We start from the raw sequence: 16,068 nt of genomic DNA, 5'->3' as shown, positions 1-16,068 counted from the left end.
AATATCGGGACTCTTATTTGATTTACAGGGCTAAGCTATGCAGATTTCAGGTCACATGTTGCTAATATCGGGGCTCTTATTTGATTTACAGGGCTAAGCTATGCAGATTTCAGGTCACATGATGCTAATATCGGGACTCTTATTTGATTTACAGGGCTAAGCTATGCAGATTTCAGGTCACATGTTGCTAATATCGGGACTCTTATTTGATTTACAGGGCTAAGCTATGCAGATTTCAGGTCACATGTTGCTAATATCGGGACTCTTATTTGATTTACAGGGCTAAGCTATGCAGATTTCAGGTCACATGTTGCTAATATCGGGGCTCTTATTTGATTTACAGGGCTAAGCTATGCAGATTTCAGGTCACATGTTGCTAATATCGGGGCTCTTATTTGATTTACAGGGCTAAGCTATGCAGATTTCAGGTCACATGTTGCTAATATCGGGACTCTTATTTGATTTACAGGGCTAAGCTATGCAGATTTCAGGTCACATGATGCTAATATCGGGACTCTTATTTGATTTACAGGGCTAAGCTATGCAGATTTCAGGTCACATGATGCTAATATCGGGACTCTTATTTGATTTACAGGGCTAAGCTATGCAGATTTTAGGTCACATGTTGCTAATATCGGGACTCTTGATTTACAGGGCAAAGTTAAAGCAACAGACAAAAAGTTTTTGAAGTGAAGAAAGGCCTGGTGTAACCGACTGCAACCACCAAGGACTGTGTACATTGAATGAAATGGCACAAATATCGTTTCCAAAAGAAAATGTCAGGATGCACTCCTCTCGGTTGGGCAGCTTTTAAAGGAAAGTTGAGAAAGGTCAAGCGACTCTTGAGGGAAGGTGCAGATCTGGAGACAAAGGATACAGATGGCGACACCCCACTGAGCCTAGCGAGCGGGGGAGGACATAATCGTACTGTAAAGTTGTTGCTATCAAAAGGCGCAGATATTGAAAGCAAAAATAATAATGGGTGTTCTCCCCTTTTTGTTGCATCACAGAAAGGACAGAAAAGGGTAGTAAAAACTCTCTTGAAAAGAGGTGCAATCATAGAGAGTAAATCAGATGATAGGCGTTCTCCCCTTTGGACTGCATCATATAATGGACATGAGAGTGTTGTGAAATTCCTCCTAGACAGAGGAGCACTGATAGAGAGTAAATCAGATAATGGGCGTTCTCCCCTTTGGACTGCATCACGTAATGGACATGAGAGTGTTGTGAAACTCCTCCTAGACAGAGGAGCACTAATAGAGAGTAAATCAGATGATGGGCGTTCTCCCCTTTGGACTGCATCAGATAATGGACATGAGAGGGTTGTGAGACTCCTCCTAGACAGAGGTGCACTGATAGAGAGTAAATCAGATGATGAGTTTTCTCCCCTTTTGGCTGCATCAGATAATGGACATGTGAGTGTTGTGAAACTCCTCCTAGACAGAGATGCACTAATAGAGAGTAAATCAGATGGTGGGCTTTCTCCCCTTTGGACTGCATCACAGAATGGACATGGGAGGGTTGTGAAACTGCTCCTAGACAGAGGAGCACTGATAGAGAGTAAATCAGATAAAGGGGTTTCTCCCCTTTGGATTGCATCAGATAATGGACATGTGAGTGTTGTGAGACTCCTCCTAGACAGAGGAGCACTAATAGAGAGTAAATCAGTTGGTGGGTATTCTCCCCTTTGGACTGCATCATATAATGGACATGAGAGTGTTGTGAAACTCCTCCTAGACAGAGACGCACAAATAGAGAGTAAAACAGATGATTGGTGTTCTCCCCTTTGGACTGCATCATATAATGGACATGAGAGGGTTGTGAAACTCCTCCTAGACAGAGAAGCACTGATAGAGAGTAAATCAGATGATGGGGAATCTCCCCTTTGGATTGCATCATATAATGGACATAAGAGTGTTGTGAGACTCCTCCTAGACAGAGGAGCACTGATAGAGAGTAAAACAGATGATGGGCGTTCTCCCCTTCGGACTGCATCATATAATGGACATGAGAGTGTTGTGAGACTCCTCCTAGGCAGAGGAGCACTGATAGAGAGTAAATCAGATGATGGGCGTTTTCCCCTCTGGATTGCATCATATAATGGACATGAGAGTGTTGTGAGACTCCTCCTAGGCAGAGGAGCACTGATAGAGAGTAAATCAGATGATGGGCGTTTTCCCCTTTGGATTGCATCATATAATGGACATGAGAGTGTTGTGAGACTCCTCCTAGGCAGAGGAGCACTGATAGAGAGTAAATCAGTTGATGGGTTTTCTCCCCTTTTGGCTGCATCATATAATGGACATGAGAGTGTAGTGAAACTCCTCCTAGACAGTGGAGCACTGATAGAGAGTAAATCAGATGATAGGCGTTCTCCCCTTTTTGTTGCATCAGAGAATGGACATGAGAGGGTTGTGAGACTCCTCCTAGACAGAGGAGCACTGATAGAGAGTAAATCACGTGATGGGCGTTCTCCCCTTTGGATTGCATCATATGATGGACATAAGAGTGTTGTGAGACTCCTCCTAGACAGAGGAGCACTGATAGAGAGTAAATCAGATAAAGGGCGTTCTCCCCTTTGGATTGCATCAGAGAATGGACATGAGAGTGTTGTGAAACTTCTTTTAGAAAGAGGTGAAATGACCGAGGCAAGTGTTCTGAGCAGCCCACTCCACACAACTATAGATTGTGAAAACTCAATGGAGACATTGCACCAACCGAAAGCTGACATAGAGAGTAAAGATAATAACAAGGGGAAATCTCCATTAAACCAAGCGGCAACAGTAGGTCAAAGAGAAATTTTCCAGATTCTGCTTGAACATGGCGCAGACATCGAGAGTAAGGATAACGATGGATTTTCTTCTCGGGACAACTGTGTGATACACGGACAGATTAATGTCATTGAATACTTTTTGAAAGATATCACTGATGAAGCCGACCTTAAGAAAACCATTGAAATATGGTTACTGCTGGCAGCGAAACATGGACAGAAAGAGGTTGTAATTTTTCTAGCGAAAATGAACAAAACACCAGGTTTAGACTATGTAGGTCAAAACGGACAGTCTCCTTTAGCCACAGCTATCTCACATAGTCATTTTGAATGTGTCCGAATGCTCCACTCATTGGGTGCAACATTGTCTTTCATTAACGATGTCCAATTTGTACAATGCTTTTCTCAAAGTGGATCTATAGATATTTACAAGTATCTCTTGATTGCTGGATCAAACCAACATGCAGTGGATTTGAGTGGTCGAAATCCCCACCACTACCTTGCTTTTAGTGAAGACATTAAGTGGGATATCTTCAGGATGGCCCTTTCACCGCATGAAGTAGAAGAGAGGAAAAGAATTTCCACTTTCAGTTTGATCGAATTCCCAGGTTTGGGTTCGGTCAAAAGCCTAAATCAGGATAAACTGGATGAGCTGAACGTAACCATTGATACCAAAATTAGGGCAATCCTTGCTAAACTCTCATCGATTGTGACACTCACTGGAGGTTCAGCCGAATTAACCAAGGTGGGATTCCCTGATGAATTTGACTTCACAGTCAAGGACATAGATGATATTCCCACAAGTCACATCACAGATGTTTGCCATGGTTACAGAAAGTGTGACGGATTGAATACTCTTGATAGCAGTAAGTCGATTCATTCTTTTATTTGGTCTCAAATTGATTCAAGTGATGACATGATCGTTTCAACCCCTTTAGCTGTTGCTGGTGGTGGCAGTGCAAGCACGGTCATCCAACTGAGATGGAAGGAGGACGAACAGCGCAGTCTGGTGGTGTCGATAGACGTTGTACCCGTGCTTCAAGTAAATGACTGGCCGGATGATGCAATTAGAAAAACCTGGATGATGGGATATGATGACCTCAAGAAACAGGGCTACCAGTTGGTTGTAAGACCTCCACATCAAAAGAGCTCATTCGGGAAGACTTTCAAAGAAGCTGAACGTGAGAGACTCTACCGTGTCACATTTTCTCTGCTTGAGGTCGCACACATCAAGGACTTACAACCCAGGGTAAAGAATGCCTACATCTTGGCAAAATGTCTCAGGGATCCGGTCGTTTGTCAAGTTGTTGTGAAAGATGACGGCATGTTACATTTTGTCGACAAATTCCTCACAAGTTATCTTCTGAAAACTGTCTTCATGCACAACGTGGAAGACTTCCTTCACCATGAGCGCCCCCTGGTCGAGATGGCCTACATACTGTACTCTCAGCTGGAGTACTATCTCTCACGTGGATCCATCCCAATATTCTGGATGCCCAAGGTCAACCTGCTACAAGGGGTTAACATTAATGCAGCTAAATCTCACAAGGTGGCAGCACACATGAAGGCCTTTGTTGGTGGACTTTACAAGGAGGAATTGAACCAAGAGCCACCAAGAAATGTGAATGCAAACCTCGGCAAACCACCATGTCGCCTGGATTTGGATCCGAATGACGCAACAGCATTAGAAATTCTATCGCTGCCTTTAAGACAATAAAAAAGACCAAGATTGAAGGCCTGAATGATTTGACCTCAAAGGAGTTATGTGCAGAACCAAAGGTACTGTTCCTATCCTGATCGATCTAAATCAAACAAAATTGTTTAGAAACATTCTGCAAAATGGCCACGATTCAAGATATAACTCATCCATGAAACTTTAACCCAGAAAATTCCTGCAGCAGGTTTAATTTGTGGTTGCGCTCTTATAAGTGCCAAAATTTAACTGTTGGATTTGTTTATTTGTGGTACTACGGACGTAGACGAAGTCACATTGAGCACTTGTTGTCTTTGAAAAAGACCATAAAATTGCTTCGCCAAGCAAACATTTTCTGGGTTACAAAATATAATCACAAGAAATAACATATAGTAATAGCAGTAAGTTTGCGGTAGTATTCAACTAGCCTATTGTATTGTACGCGCCGGTCACCGATCCAAAGGTTGACCGTGCTCAACGTTGCTTAACTTCCACTCTGGGGCCAACGCGCCAACCACTTGGCCATAAAGGAATTCCCCCATGGCCACGTGGTTGGCGCGTTAGTAATAGCAGTAAGTTAGCGGTAGTATTCAACTAGCCTATTACCCCATATATCCTTATCCGGGCTCCTTATAAGCCAAGAGTTTAGAATATTAATGCATACATGTACATTTAACTGATTCTCTCTATTATTTACTATTAAAGGCGAATGCTGTTCCTAAATACTGGTGATCCAGGAAAATAGAAATCCACTAATACACAATGACGTAGTGCAGTTACAATTATGAACACGAATTTCTTCAAAGTTGGTATATTTGTGTTTGTCTATCTGTCCACAAAAAAGCAGTGCTGAAATTTATATTTAGAATGTATTGACACAATTGGAAATTTTCAAATTCAATTACAAATTCAAAATTTTTAACGAACAGCGTACGTCTTTAAAATAAAGTTGACTATGCTTGACAGTGTAAGCAATGCTTGGTGCACTGTGAATCAACTGAGACGAATGTCTGATCAGGTAAACATTGCTTGGTGCACTGTGAATCAACTGAGACGAATGTCTGATCAGGTAAACATTGCTTGGTGCACTGTGAATCAACTGAGACGAATGTCTGATCAGGTAAACATTGCTTGATGCACTGTGAATCAACTGAGACGAATGTCTGATCAGGTAAACATTGCTTGGTGCACTGTGAATCAACTGAGACGAATGTCTGATCAGGTAAACATTGCTTGATGCACTGTGAATCAACTGAGACGAATGTCTGATCAGGTAAACATTGTTTGGTGCACTGTGAATCAACTGACACCAATGTCTGATCAGGTAAACATTGCTTGGTGCACTGTGAATCAACTGAGACGAATGTCTGATCAGGTAAACATTGCTTGGTGCACTGTGAATCAACTGAGACGAATGTCTGATCAGGTAAACATTGCTTGATGCACTGTGAATCAACTGAGACGAATGTCTGATCAGGTAAACATTGCTTGGTGCACTGTGAATCAACTGAGACCAATGTCTGATCAGGTAAACATTGCTTGATGCACTGTGAATCAACTGAGACCAATGTCTGATCAGGTAAACATTGCTTGGTGCACTGTGAATCAACTGAGACGAATGTCTGATCAGGTAAACATTGCTTGATGCACTGTGAATCAACTGAGACGAATGTCTGATCAGGTAAACATTGCTTGATGCACTGTGAATCAACTGAGACGAATGTCTGATCAGGTAAACATTGCTTGGTGCACTGTGAATCAACTGAGACGAATGTCTGATCAGGTAAACATTGCTTGATGCACTGTGAATCAACTGAGACGAATGTCTGATCAGGTAAACATTGCTGTTTATACAGCTCTGCAGGTACAGGGAGATGAATATTCCTTACCTGTCCTTGGTTGAGAAAGTTAGCCATAATCGCCCCCTTTACGGCGTTGTCCAAGTCGGCATCGGCAAACACGATTAAAGGAGACTTGCCACCAAGTTCTAACGTCACGTATTTGATATCCTGGTGAAGAAACGAAAGAAACGGATAAAAAATACGCTAAAAGCCATTCTGAGACAAGACCACAATTGATTTTTTAAGCCTTTTAGCAGTTAAATTGTCAATGTTTGACCGCGACGCATCAAAGAACGCGTGGTGTTGTGAATCTGAAATTTAGATTATGTTATTCCGGACAGTCGGGCAAGTAAATGGTGAAAAATAAAATGGTGATTGACCACGGGAATTTTTTGATAATCGACAAATTAGACAGACTTTGATATTTCCACTCTTTTCAGCCAACTGGCAGAAAAAACTCAAAACACGCCCCCTATTACCCAATTAGCAAAATTCAAAATTAATTTTTTCATCAAATAATTTCTTTATCTCTGTAGACTTGCCACAACAAATATTTTTTCAATACCTCTCCAAATATGTACTTGAGAGTTAAAAACATGCACTCGTCTAATTGATAGGCCTCGACCCTCCAACCTATGAATATTCATTAGTGGTCTTGTCTCTTCTGACAAAAATTGATATCACTATGATGTCGTAAAATGAATCTCGCAGCACAACATGTCAGAATACCCAGGCGTTTCAATGCAAACCAGCAAAGTCCTATTGAAACTCGTAGTTAAACTTTAAAGGGACAATATAGGCAGCAGCTAGGCAGGCAAGATAAAGTTACACAAAGTCGCCAATAGGGGTCTCTCACAGTACGTCGAAATGATTCATGCTTGTACGAGGTATATATTTAGTCTGTACATAAATGAAGGCTGCAATGCTGCTTATAACATAATGATAATTATCGTACTTCCACCTATCAAATCCCCGTGTCTATTAACCCCATCGAGCTCGATGGGAGAATCGGGGGCTAATTTAGACCCGTGTTCAAACACGGGTTTTTTGATAGGTGGAATCTGAATAGACACGGCAATTGAAAGTTCTAAGATTTGGCGACAGATGGCGCGGTGTAGTTGCCTCGGTATTGCGCCCCCTCCAACGGGAAAGAAACACAGGAGAGCTCCCTACCTAGAGCGCACCTGTCGCCGGGGCTATTAACCATTATCTAACACCACTGATAGGTGTAAGTGCGCCCCGGGTTTTTTGACACACGGCGAAGACACGGGTCTTGAAAAAACACAGGGTTTTATGATAGGTGGAACCACGACTAATGATAATATTGAATTCTTATATAGAGCTTTTCCATGTTTCCCTGATCAAAGTGTTTTAGGGATATCATGTTATCACCTCGGTCTCCACAGAAATCAATCGAGGGTTCCAAGGAGGAACCAGTAGGTGCTCACTTGAACTCAACAATATTTGCATGCATAGGCCTGATTAATACTTCCTCTCATTGACTGCTGTATACCTTTGCACATGCTTCCATGACCTTCCGTCCCGTTTGAACGCTCCCGGTAAACGACATCTTGGCGATCTTGGGATGGCTGCTCAGTAGCTGACCGGTCTCGGCGGCACCCTGGATGACATTAAAGCATCCCTCAGGAATCCCGACATCTTGGTATACCTCAGCCAGCATCACAGCTGTCATGGGTGTGAGTGGAGCTGGTTTGAATACCATGGTGTTTCCGCAGGCAAGGGCGGGTGCCGATTTAAGGACGGCCATTTGGAATGGGTAGTTCCATGCTCCAATACCACCACACACTCCAAGAGGCTCACGGCGTGTGTACGCAAAACTTCCATTCGGCATGGTGATATGCTCCCCTGGAAAAGAGTCAAACTTTATCAAAGGGGGAGTACATGTCATTCTGATCAAGTTTTATAAGTACAGTAGAACCTCTCTATTAAGGACACCCTCGGGAGTGACAAGTGCTGTCCTTATTAGAGAGGTGTCTTGATTAGAGAGGTCAAATTGAATAGAAACAACCAATTTGGGACCAAAACTAGTGTCCTTAAGAGAGAGTTTGTCCTTAATAGAGAGGTGTCTGCTACGGAAGGTTCCACTGTAATAATTAGTGGTATGGATAGTTCCAAGCGGCAGCGGTGGCGCAGTGGAAGAGAGTCGGCCTCATGATCAGGAGGTCGTGGGTTCGACTCCCGGCGGAGTCACTGGTTAGTTCCCCGACTGGTCGAGTTCAAGTGAGCACCTTCTGGTTGCTCCTTGAAACACCTGATTGATTTCTGTGGAGACCGGGGTAATAATATGATATCCCAAAGCGCTTTGAGCGAGAACTATAGTGTCACGGAATTGCGCTATATAAAAGACTCATTATATATATACATATGTTTATACAGAAGAACCTCCCTTAACGTACACCTCTCTATTAAGGACACCCTCTCTATTAAGGACACTAGTTTTGATCCCAAAATGGTTGTTTCCATTCAATTTTACCTCTCTAATCAGGACACTTCTCTATTAAGGACAGCACTTGTCAGTCCCGAGGGTGTCCTTAATAGAGAGGTTCTACTGTATAGGACACCCTCGGGAGTGACAAGTGCTGTCCTTATTAGAGAGGTGTCTTGATTAGAGAGGTCAAATTGAATAGAAACAACCAATTTGGGACCAAAACTAGTGTCCTTAATAGAGAGGTTGTCCTTAATAGAGAGGTGTCCGCTAAGGGAGGTTCTACTGTATATGTATATATATATATATTATTCTCCTAAACACCAAAAGAGGCTCTCAGTGAATGTAGGCAAGACGACATTTTGCATTGTTATATGTTCGCTTGAAAGAAGGGCACAAAGAGAGTCACTGAATTCATTTCTGATCTTGCCAGGTCAACACAATTCCACTGCTGTAACTCTATTGGTTTTGCAATAAAAAAAACTCTTATTACTAGAGTTTCAATAGAATTTTACTGGTTTGCAATGAAACGCTAAATGATCTTTAGATCCAAGGTACTGTGAGCATCATTTTACCACAATTAGGCCCCTATCTCACTTCATCTTCACAATGACATCAAGTGACTTTTGCATCTGAAATCTTCAAAGATAAACAGCTCTTTGCATCGAAGACAGTAGTCTTCATTTATTTCTATACATGTGTCTGACATACTCAGCTTATTAAGTAGTCAGTAGGGTTCACTTAGCAGTCGGTAGAGTAAGGGGCAACTAACATATTTTAAAACAGCATTAGCGAGGAATAACTTCAGTCTCAATTGATAAAAGTAAATGGAAAACTTCACCTTCAACTTTAAACAACCTCTCTATTAAGGACACCCTCGGGACTGAAAATTGCTGTCCTTAATAGAGAGGTGTCCTGATTAGAGAGGTCAAATTGAATGTAAATAACCAATTTGGGATCAAACGTAGTGTCCTCAATAGAGAGGTTGTCCTTAATAGAGAGGTGTCCACCAAGGGAGGTTCCACTGTAAACGGAAAATTTCACCTTCAACTTTAAACAACCTCTCTATTAAGGACACCCTTGGGACTGAAAATTGCTGTCCTTAATAGAGAGGTGTCCTGTTTAAAGAGGTCAAATTGAATGAAAATAATCAATTTGGGACAAAAACTAGTGTCCTTAATAGAGAGGGTGTCCTTAATAGAGAGGGCGTCCTTAATAGAGAGGGCGTCCTTAATAGAGAGGCTGTCCTTAATAGAGAGGGTGTCCTTAATAGAGAGGGCGTCCTTAATAGAGAGGGTGTCCTTAATAGAGAGAGTGTCCTTAATAGAGAGGGCGTCCTTAATAGAGAGGGTGTCCTTAATAGAAAGGGTGTCCTTAATAGAGAGGGTGTCCTTAATAGACAGGGTGTCCTTAATAGAGAGGTGTCTTTTAAGGGAGGTTCCACTGTTCTTCAGTTTTGAGAAAATGAGCACGCTTTTACATGGAGGGTTAAGCCCCTCAGTGTACTAGGTACTGTTGAGTCTCACCTGATATTGTCCTTGCCATGGAGGCATAAAAATCCAGCACGTCCGCCATCCCATCAATGTCCCATCGAGCTTCGGTTATTGTCTTCCCGACGTCCATCGTCTCTGTGGCACTGATAACATCTCGGCGCTCCTAAGAAAACGTATCATCACATTTGACAAAGTGATCATATTTTGAAGAACTGTGCTCACATCAGACCTTACATGAACACCTCATAAATACACTAGAACCTCTCTATCAAGGACAACCTCGGGACTGACATGTTCTGTCCTTAATAGAGAGGTGTCCTGGTAAAAGAGGTCTTCGTCAAATTGAATAGAAACTACCAATTTGGATCCAAAACTAGTGTCCTTAATAGAGAGGTTGTCCTTAATAGAGAGGTTGTCCTTAATAGAGAGGTTGTCCTTAATAGAGAGGTTGTCCTTAATAGAGAGGTTGTCCTTAATAGAGAGGTTGTCCTTAATAGAGAGGTTGTCCTTAATAGAGAGGTTGTCCTTAATAGAGAGGTTGTCCTTAATAGAGAGGTGTCCGCTAAGGGAGGTTCCACTGTAATTATTAATTTTGGGGACGTCCTTTTTGTATTTAGCCTAATTTTGGGATATTTTGTTACATCTCTAAAAATCTCATCTTCACCAGAAAATGACATTGGGGTTTTGTTGGGAAATACAGCGGACAGCCCTGTTAGCAAACATCCCCTCTATTAGGGACACTGCTTTCAGTCCTAAGTGGATCACTTCAATTCAATTTCACCCCTATAATCAAGACACCTCTCTATCAAGGACAGCATTGTCAGAGGGTGTACTTAATAGAGAGGTTCTACTGTAGTTATTTTCATTTCCTTGTTAACTTTGTGAACAGTGACCCTCTTACAATGTTGAAAGAAGCGGTGTGAAGAATGAAGAGGCCTGTACACAAGGGCTACAGTTCAAATCTCACTCTTAACATTAGAGGGTCTAATCATGCAGCATCGTTAAAGGGTCAATATAGGCAGCAGCTAGGCAGGCAAGATAAAGTTACATGAAGTCGCCAATAGGGGTCTCTCACATCTCACAGTACGTTGAAATGCTTCATGCTTATATGAGGAGTATATTTAATGCTGAATCTTACATGACCCAGTGCCCTTACTGTGTATATTAGTCACATGAAGATGATCAAATTAGCCCCTCTGCTCCTACCTATAGTCCCCCTTTAAGAGAAGTACCTCGCTGATACGCTGGCACCATTCTTGACATACCCTTATACCTCTTTCCACTGCCTGCTTCCACTCACCCTAACTAGTCTCGCAGCATCAGTAAGGAATTTCCCCCGCTCAGACCCAGACAACTGAGACCACACTTGGAACGCCCGTGCACCACTTTCAACTGCTTGGTTCACATCTTTTGCTGCTGACGTTGGAATACGACACAATTGTTCACCTAAAAAGTGAAGAAAAGTAGTGTAATATATAGCTACGTATAGGTATCCTTGGCAACCGTAAAAATGTTTCTAGCACAATATTCGTGGATTCAATGAATGTAATTTATTTACATTTTATAACTTGTAAATGATTTTTTGTTTGTGTCTTTGTGTTATCGTATAATGTGAATGAATATTACAGTAGAACCTCTCTATTAAGGACACCCTTGGGACTGACAAGTGCTGTCCTTAATAGAGAGGTGTCCTGATTAGAGAGTTCAAATTGAATGGAAACAACAAGTTTGGGACCAAAACCAGTGTCCTTAATAGAGAGGTTGTCCTTAATAGAGAGGTTGTCCTTAATAGAGAGGTGTCCGCTAAGAGAGGTTCTACTGTATTTGTTATTCAAGGTAGCACTTGAACTGTTGAAAATGACATTACAATTAAACTTGGCCTTGGGGACAACATGTCATTGGGTACACTGCTTGTAAATGGTGGAATGGCGGGATGGGTCTCGGCGTGCTGCCGAAGTGCTCTAGCTATCCGAAATACTACCGGATAGATTTGGCACTGGGGCGGTGGCTGAGAACTACCCTCTGTTCTGTCGAACGGCTCGTAAGCCATATTGATTGATAGGTTTGTGTCGGCCCGTCTTCGGCGTGGCAGAGTGTGCATGTTGCATGGCAGCATGTATGCCCTGTCATGTTGACGATTGGCTGGCACGGAGAGTGTGGTAGTTCCTGGTAAGCCTATCAAGGCTGGCTGTACACATGTATACATGCGACACTTAAATAAATAAATAATGATAATGATAATACTGTAGAACCTCTCTATTATGGACACTCTCTGAACTGACAAGTGCTGTCCTTAATTAAATAGAGGTGTCCTGATTGGAGAGGAGTCCTGATTAGAGAGGTGTCCTGATTAGAGAGGTTTCCTGATAAGAGAGGTGTCCTGATTAGAGAGGTGTCCTGATTAGAGAGGTTTCCTGATTAGAGAGGTGTCCTGATTAGAGAGGTGTCCTGATTAGAGAGGTGTCCTGATTAGAGAGGTGTCCTGATTAGAGAGGTGTCCTGATTAGAGAGGAGTCCTGATTAGAGAGGTGTCCGCTAAGGGAGGTTCCACTGTATATTACATTGTTGCAGTAGTTTAACATTTGCTTATTGTGTTTGTATAAGTACAGTACATTGTACAACCTCTTTATTACGGACACCCTTGGGACTGGCAAGTGCTGTACTTGATAGAGAGGTGTCCTGATTAGAGAGGTTAGATGGAAGGGAAACCACCAATTTGGGACCGAAACTAGTGTCCTTTAGAATAGCGAGGTTGTCCTTAATAGAGAGGTGTCCACTAAGGGAGGTTCCACTGTACTTGGTAGTATTCAGAGGTTTCAGGTACTATTTCATGGGATTTGGAGGCAAAATTGAGAATTCTGAGGTACAAAAAAGTTCATCACGGGGTCAATTACCCCTAAAAACGGGGAATTTAATTTTTTGGGAAATTGAGATATTTTCTGGATTTTTTTTCCCCTAATTTGGGGACATGCATGCTTGTAGCGCCCTCTATGCCATTCAACGCCGTGAAACTATGCAATAGCATCCCGCGAAGTTACTATTTATAGCTCACAAGGTCATTTGCATAAGATATTGATGACGTTTAAGTCACGTGACAGTCGGACATCGACACTTATTTCTACGCATTTGAGCTTATTTCAAAGTCAATTATCTTTGACCCTGCATTGTTTTTAGCATGAATGATACCATAGAGTCAGAGAGAGAAATATTCAGAACAATTATGTAGTATTTCCAACACTCGGACATGTGCCAGATTGAATCTAACTGCCCTAGTTAGAAAGCCTGAATCCAGTACGAAACCGCATGTTTGTCCGACATTGCCTGTAATTCAGCGATGGGGAAATAGAGGGCAGCAGCTGCAGTGACGTCATCATCGCGGAATGCTATTGAGAAGCCTGATTTTGGCATCTAAACATTTCACTATTATTCTGAGGAGATAACGTTACCTGTAGCGGGATTGAATACATCAAATTCTTCTAATGTCTCAGGCTGAACTCGTTTCCCATCCAGAAAATTCAGGGGCAGTTTAACTGATGTGGCATAGAATCTGGCTGTGTGCCGTTGCAACGAGAGGGTCACTCTTCTTAGACAAATCATTTTGAGAATCTGGAAGGTTGAAAAAAAGTTATCAGAGTCCATTCTCTTTACCTTCTTCCATTTGTCACCAATTAGGCCATGGGAATTATTAATCCTGTTTACCGTCCACCTCCCGCATGGGTTCTGAGCGAACATGAAATATTTTCATTATTTTAAAAAAAAACTATTTATTTTATTGTTGCCATCATTTTTTTATTTAAATAATCTTTCCAGTGGTTCATCTTTACCTTAAATGATTGAAAAACACAAAAAAAACTTGGCAGGGTAGGCTCTTCATCATAATAATGACATTTTTTCAATGCCTCATGTTGATGACCGACCTGATTTCCATTTACTGGAACTTGCTGAATCGCGTGTTTTGACCAGTAAATCAGACTGTAAACCGATAATGAATAATGAAAAATGAAAAAAAGCCTCATCATCTTTTTAAATCTCTCGGACGATAAACAGGATTAATCATTCCCATGGCCTTAGACTGATGTGGCATAGATTCTGGAATTTAATCTGAATTTTATACTCCACTCACTACGGTCTTCTGACTCCCTGAAGGTAGCAGTACCTTGCAACAGGCGTACCATTGGAGATCGTTCCTTCTCAGTTGCAGCCCCAAGGCCCTGGAACGACCTCCCTCTGGCTATAAAATCTGCCAGCTCGCTGCCAGCTTTCAGGAAGAGTCTGAAGACCTACCTTTTCAAATAATTTTATATTATGTATTAATACCTTTTACGTAATGTTTTTAAGTAATGTATCAAGGCCTATTTATTTTTATCTCTGTGAGGCGCCACGATACATACATGAGCGGCGCCATACAAATATCGTTTATTATTATTATTATTATAGACATTGTTAGTTGTAGTTGTCATATTTTTTGAGACACCCTGTCATTGATGATTTTATTGGCCAACTTTAAAAGCTCAGATTTAGTGTGTTATTGTGTTAAATAGGAGATGACAGTGCGTGAATGTCAAAGTATATCATTGTTGCCGTCCTTAAGCACAATATAAATCGCAATAAGAATTGTTTTTATTGTTCAAAATAGGAAAATTATCAAAAAGTTTTCACAAATTTCACTCACTCCTTTCCCTAAACTACAGTGTCACCACCCGACGGCGAATAGTGTAACTAAATTTATGTTCTAAATGACCAATTATAAATAAGTTTCTTTAGTGCAAACTATGTATCAAGATATTGTGTAGTGATTTATGTAGTTTACTTCGTAAATAATTGTCAGAAATGCCATAATTATGTATTAACGACATTATATGGCTACGAGTTACGGTAAAATTGGTACAATCTTTACTCACCCAGTCACCAAAATTTCATATTAGAACTTTTTTCCAAAATTCCTCTAAAAATATCGTAAAATGATAATCTAGAGCATGAAGATGATCCCAGTATTTGGCAGAATAACCAGCCTACGTACAGTGAGGTTAATAAGTTGCAGATTTACCCATAAACTGCTGAATTATGGAGAAATCCGAAGTTGTGCAACCCCTCTACAGAGAAAAGTGGGATGGTCAAAATGGTACGGTAGCAGTTGTGCCAATGTGCTTGTCGAAGGTGGCAGACACGTCGGCTTAGAAGGGAAGGATGCTCGGATACCTGCAAGCAGTCTGGCAAAAGATTTCACCGCTCATTCCTGGTCTCCACCAATGAAGAGGAAGGATTCGACATTTTTGTCGTCTGCTGCTACGAAAGGTCTTCAACTTTTTCCGATGACATCGTCTCCGACTGCTGCCAAAGGCAAAGGCCACGGTTTTACTGATCTGATGGTGTCTGGTAAACGTTGTTTCTTCACAAGAACTTCTGCATTGTTCACTGAAAAGGAATCCGCGATATCAGGCGTTGAGGAACAACTTGGAGATATAGATTTTCAGGACAAATGTGATGAAACCCTCGATTCTTTGGCAGAAAAATTTGATGATCTTGCGGACACTCAATTAGTCAGCAAGGACTATGATGTTATGTTTTCTCAAGGTGTCTTGACTGTGAAATTTGGTGCAGATTTTGGAACATACGTCATAAACAAGCAGACACCGAATAAACAAATATGGCTGTCGTCCCCGACTAGTGGTCCAAAACGATACGACTACATTGATGGGGTGTGGATTTACAAACATAATGGTGGTGTGTTGCATAATCTCTTGACGGAAGAAATATCAAACATTTTGAAAGAAAATACTGACTTTACTCAATGTAGTTTCGCGAAAGCAAATTAAGTTTTATCA

At 41.5% G+C, this 16,068-nt stretch overlaps 1 protein-coding gene across 1 annotated transcript in view; it reads right to left on the bottom strand.

Annotated features, from left to right (window-relative positions):
- Positions 1-14,951, bottom strand: part of LOC135500272 (4-trimethylaminobutyraldehyde dehydrogenase A-like) — a 30,927-nt gene extending 15,976 nt beyond the window's left edge. The window contains exons 1-6 of the mRNA XM_064791617.1: positions 14,916-14,951; positions 13,690-13,849; positions 11,544-11,689; positions 10,277-10,406; positions 7,818-8,170; positions 6,353-6,472 (exon numbers count right to left, since the gene is read on the bottom strand). Coding sequence (XP_064647687.1) covers positions 6,353-6,472; positions 7,818-8,170; positions 10,277-10,406; positions 11,544-11,689; positions 13,690-13,840 — 900 coding nt within the window. The 5' untranslated portion in view covers positions 13,841-13,849; positions 14,916-14,951. The remainder of the gene's footprint in view (positions 1-6,352; positions 6,473-7,817; positions 8,171-10,276; positions 10,407-11,543; positions 11,690-13,689; positions 13,850-14,915) is intronic.
- Positions 14,952-16,068: the final 1,117 nt, after the last annotated feature.

This window comes from Lineus longissimus, chromosome 16 (assembly GCF_910592395.1).
Source record: "Lineus longissimus chromosome 16, tnLinLong1.2, whole genome shotgun sequence".
Lineage (NCBI taxonomy): Eukaryota > Metazoa > Nemertea > Pilidiophora > Heteronemertea > Lineidae > Lineus > Lineus longissimus.
Note: the sequence above shows the minus strand (reverse complement) of the source record. Positions and strands in the feature narration are given on the sequence as shown.